Source organism: Hippopotamus amphibius, chromosome 1, assembly GCF_030028045.1.
Source record: "Hippopotamus amphibius kiboko isolate mHipAmp2 chromosome 1, mHipAmp2.hap2, whole genome shotgun sequence".
NCBI lineage: Eukaryota > Metazoa > Chordata > Mammalia > Artiodactyla > Hippopotamidae > Hippopotamus > Hippopotamus amphibius.
The window spans coordinates 224267436-224272556 of record NC_080186.1 but is presented as its reverse complement, the minus strand read 5'-3'; the positions used below and the strand labels follow the sequence as shown (position 1 = coordinate 224272556).

General features: G+C 38.4%; 2 protein-coding genes across 5 annotated transcripts in view; both read left to right on the top strand.

Moving 5' to 3' along the window:
• Positions 1-574: 574 nt before the first annotated feature.
• Positions 575-5121, top strand: part of TRAPPC13 (trafficking protein particle complex subunit 13) — a 41312-nt gene continuing 36765 nt past the window's right edge. For all 4 annotated transcript variants that reach the window (XM_057742392.1, XM_057742383.1, XM_057742374.1 and 1 more), the window contains exon 1: positions 575-714. In XM_057742392.1, the coding sequence (XP_057598375.1) occupies positions 669-714 (46 nt within the window). In that variant the 5' untranslated portion in view covers positions 575-668. The remainder of the gene's footprint in view (positions 715-5121) is intronic.
• Positions 579-4692, top strand: SHLD3 (shieldin complex subunit 3). Its single transcript, XM_057742437.1, has 2 exons — positions 579-714; positions 3720-4692. Exon 2 carries the CDS (start codon positions 3839-3841, stop codon positions 4592-4594), a length of 756 nt encoding a protein of 251 aa, XP_057598420.1. The 5' UTR covers positions 579-714; positions 3720-3838; the 3' UTR covers positions 4595-4692.

Sequence of the window (5121 nt, the reverse complement as noted above, 5' to 3'; positions counted from 1 at the left end):
CTCGGCGCTCGCCGCTGGCGCACACGCGCAGGACGACGCGGGGCGCATCTTGGACGGCCTCTTCGCTCCTCCTCCCGCCGGTCGCTAGCGGTTGGGCTGCACAGTCTTGTGCGTGGGCGCTTTATTGTTTATTGTTATTACTGAGGAGTCTGAAATTGATGAAAGGAGTAAAATTAAGAGAAAAAAAAGGGATAAAACAAAAGTAAAGTTTGGGGGCGAAATTCCCGCTCCAGTAACGATCTCTTCTCCCCAGTTGCAAAACGAACGGGGCGAGGGGGGACCACATCTCCCTGCATGCCATGCGGCTTTTGAACTACAAGTCCCAGCATGCCACATCAGTGTCATTTACTCCGCAGTGTAGGTTTTTGGGAGGCCGTGAATTGTCACCGAGGAGTGGTTTTTTGAAGTCGCGGTGTGTGACTGTGCCTGGAAAATAGAGAAGTATTTTATGTACAAGTCTCTGAGAGGCAAGAGATGGCTTTGGTAGACAGAAGTCGTTGGGTTCTTAAAGGACGTGGTAAGAAGAGCCTTTAAGGCACCACCGGCAGAGACAAACTGTTGGGAGTGCGTTTGATGCCCTGGCTTCCCGAAAGTGCGCTTTTGTTTTCGTCCAAGCTGGTTGAACCTCTTCAGCCTCCGTAGGCAGTGGGTCTAAAGTACCGATCAAGATGGAAGTGAATCCCCCCAAACAGGAGCACCTGCTGGCCCTGAAAGGTAAACTTTTGCGAACCGGACTCCGTTTCATCTGTTTTCTCCCTTTCTCTCACTAGTTCTCGAAGCGTCTGGCACATAGACCTGGCCTCTGGGACGTAGGCCTCGTCCTTCTTAAACACTGTCAATGCTCGCCCTCCAGCTCGGTTCCTTGGCGCCAAGCGAGAGGAAGCTATTTCTCCTCTTTGCTTTTCAGGTTTGAGAACCACCTCCCCACCCCTACCCCCACCCCCACCCCCCTTAGAATGGAAGAGGTACTTGGTAAATTACTTACTCTGTTATACGCTGCTGCAGTCACCGGACAGATTTTAGCTGCAGATGCTGACGTCCCCACCCTACCAGGGGAGAGCTCTGTGAACCGAGATGATTAACAGGGGTATCTAAAATGGTCTTTCCTTCTGTCTCTTGTCTCTTCATGCGGCAGTGGCAAAGTTACCAGGCTTCAGCTTCATCTATGAAATTAGTCTAGTATTCGGCCAAGGATTTCTAAATACATAGTACTGCAACATATAATTTAGGTTTGTTAAAACTCACTGTTTACGTCAGAGTATTGTGTATATGGGAAAATTCGTGTCAGTTTTCATTTTCTGTACACAGCAAACAATTTTGAGTAAATTTGATGATTTAATTGGATCATTATATAGGGAAAATGAGCTGGGCATACTTTTTCTGTAATTCCTGTTGTTTTCTGAAACCTTTTATTTGAAGTGCTTTCAGCTTTATTTCATCTGTTCTCTGCTACCACAAATGCACTTATTTCTTGGATGTAGTACTCTGTGGTTACCGATGTCTTCTTGGACGGAGCTGAGAAGATGCTCGACAGACATGTGAATTCAAATGAATTGCACTTAACCTCTCTTGTGACATCCATTTTGAGGGACCCTTATCCCCTCAGTTATGTTGTAAGCATCAAACATTCCAGAAGCTCACCAGTTTCATTTGTAGCCTAAAATAATATACTGATAGTTGGGGTTATCAGAACTGTCTCTGACTGTAGAATTAAGAAACTGAAATATTAATTACTGTAATATCAATAGGACCTGTGAGCTTAGCCTGAGCAAGTGGCCTGAACTGAAGTGGCTTATTCCTGAAGAAAGAAGAAGAGATATTGTCATGTTCTTTATCTCAGTATCATATCTAGTATGTGGAATGTATATTATTTAATTCTCAGAAGTTAAACTTTTTCAAGATCACAGAGCTAGTAAGTGATTGAGGTAGTATTTCAACACAAGGCCTTCATCTTTCTAAGACTCCATGTTGCTTCCTAATGAAGGAAAGAGCATTTTCAGACATCATTCCCTTAGTATTTTGATGGGAATTTGGAACAAGTCTGTTAGCTGCTACGTATCATTTTGGGATCATACAAATTGGAAGCTATTAAATACAGTTAAATTCCAGTGATGTGGAGGCTAACTGCCATTGTCCTTTTAGGCTGCTACAATATTCTTTCCCAGGTATCTTCTATTTTCCAAAACAGAAGGTTCCTGGGGAAGAGTATTTTAGCAACCTAAAGGACCAGTGCTTTGAAATTCACTGTTAGTTTCAGCTTTCTTAAAGCTCTTTGGCCCCACTGTTCAGTTATCCAAGAATTTTCACAAGTTTTAATTTTATCTGTGTTGGATACCAAATATATCAATATGTATTGTCATAAAAGTTTACTTTCATATCTATGTAAAATATTAAGGAGCTCTCACAACCTTTGTCCCTGGAAGACAATACTGAATAAGTTCAGACAACAATGAAAGAATTCTCAATGCCATGTCTTAAAATGTGAAAGTGTAAGGAAGAGGGAAGAAAAAAATGAAAGCATTATTAATTCTTGAAAGAATATGCTGTCTGTATTTAAATCCATGTTAACAATTATGGATGTCAAGGATCACAGTCATTTATGAATTTGAGTTGCCAAATCTATTAGTCAGTGGACATTAATACTAAGGAAAAGAATCATTATGAGTTTGGTTACTTCTTTTGACTTTTCAGAATCAGTGGTTAAATGAGTATTGTGACTTCATGACAAAGAGCCCCCACTCACAGTCATCCTGGCAATGGGAGAACCCATCAAGTAGTTCTCTAATGATTTTTGGAAGAAGGGATTTGACTCTTGTTGTTTCCTCTGGTAGCTAGGATTTGAAAGACCCTGCATTATGGCTCAGGGTCTTTCAAATCCTTTGGGCCCAATCAGGAATCCTAACTAGCAGATCCTGGAAGGCTCCATTCTTGAGCCTGTGTACTCTATGCTGGAACTTATTATCAATGACTTAATTTGGGGCAACTTAAAGACTTATGTGTTCTAAAAGGAAAAAAAGTAAGACTCTAGCCTTCTTGTTCATCCTCCAAATTGGAATTCAGGAGCCATGCTACTAAAGTTTTGACACTGCTTAAGTGCCTCAGTTATATAGATGAGACTTTCTCAGGAAACCAGTTCCTAGCCTGGTTAAAATGCAAAGTTAAACCATTTTCATGTTTTCAGTATTTACTACTGAGAATGAAATAAAATTAAGTATTCTGTCTATATATTTTGGTAGAATTCATGTGGTTTTAAAGTATAAAATGATCCATTTTCTTCAAAGTAGATTAAAAATTACAGTGATTTTCATTGTCCTCAATTCACGTCTCAAGCTTTTTAGTATTATTACATTTTTGTTCATTATTGTCATATGAATCTAGTATTTTAAAACTACTAATTTACTCTTTGTTTCTGCTATAGTCTTAAGATTTTTATTACCTAACATATTAATACCAATACTTCCAAATTCGTTATATCTGATCAGTTAAACATGTTGATTACTGGCAGTTTCAGGCTGAATGGATATTATAGGGCATCTAATCCAGATCCCTTATTTTGGTGAGAAAAAGGATTTCCAGTTTTGTGGGTTACATTCACATTTACCAATAGGACTTTGATAAAATATCATATTGAAATTTGTTTTGTTTTTTCTTTTTTGCCTGCCTATCTGTATATAGGCTATCCCTACCATATCTTATTCTTTGCAATACTTCCACTTTAGGTCCTGTTTCCCTCTGATTTGGAAAGAGAGAGAGTCTTGTATTTATAAATTGCATTCTAGCTCTAAGGAGCGCAGCTAAGAAATTTTCTCTTCATTAAGAGTAACTGGATTACTGCAGAATGACTACAGAAGTAATATTACATTATCGACCATATGAGAGTGATCCCGCACAACTGGCAAAAATTGCAGAGGAAGTAATTCAAGACTCTCCTAGACGTCCACTGTCGAGATTTATTCCATGGTTTCCACATGATGGGTCCAGACTTCCACTTAGACCTAAAAGATCACCACCTGTGATTTCTGAAGAGGCAGCTGAAGATGTGAGACAGTACTTAAGCATTTCAGAACATGATACTAAATCGCAGAGTTATGATTGCACAGTAGATCTATTGGAGTTTCAACCTAATTTGAAAAAAAAGAAGCACTTAATCCGATCACACACACTGAATGAACAGACTAATTCTGAAAGTCTGGATAAACAATCAGAAAAAGGAAAACACCACAAGAAGAGGTCTTGGAGTGTTTCACTTCCCAACAGTAATTGTACTGAAAATATTTTTCCTTTGTCTAAAAAATTGCAAGATAGTTTAAAGGCACTAAATTTGCACTCATTTTATAGAGCAAGATGGACAATAGAACACTCTGTTTGTAACAACCAAACTCTGGAAGACATTTGGGCAAAACTCAGCCGAATGATCAGGTGCAATGAACTTCCATCTTGTAATGCTACGATTCAGAGACATTTAGGCCAGATATGGGTGTTCTGTGATGTGTTGTACTGTGAATATGTGGGAAATCTTCTTAAAGGAAGATTAGCTCTTACTGGGAAAATTAACTTATTTGTGCATAAATATGGTGTTATTTTTAGTATGTAATGAATTCCTCTGATTGTCAAAAAGAAGAATATTCTGAATGAACTGAGTAGGAACTGCAAGAGATGAATAAATTTTTAATTGTGTGATGATTGTGTGACAATACGTGTACAGTTTGTAACCCAGAAATAAGTATCAGGTGAATTCCTAGGCTTGTCACTTAAGTCAGGAACTTTCTGGGTTCTACTTTGAGCAGCCTCCTTTTAAATGAATTGTGATAAATTATTATTTATACTGAATTTAAAGGTAAAATGTTCTATTCCTTTTGTTCTGTTACTTTTTCAGTGATTGAATTAGATATTCCTATGAATTACACTGAATAGTTTGGATTTTGTTAAATCCCCCAAATCTAATTTTACAGTACTTTATCTATACTCACCTGAAGTGTGATGATTTTTTTAAAAGATAAAACTAAAACCAGTTCTATTGGGAATGGTATTCACATAGCTTGAATGTGGTATTCGAATTGAGACCAGCCTAGATTCTGCTGTTATTTTCAAAGATATGTAACAGACAATAGTTGATATGTT

Coding starts and splice junctions, on each gene's coding strand:
- SHLD3 (XM_057742437.1), top strand. CDS start 3,839: ATGACTACAGAAGTAATATTACATTATCGACCATATGAGAGTGATCCC.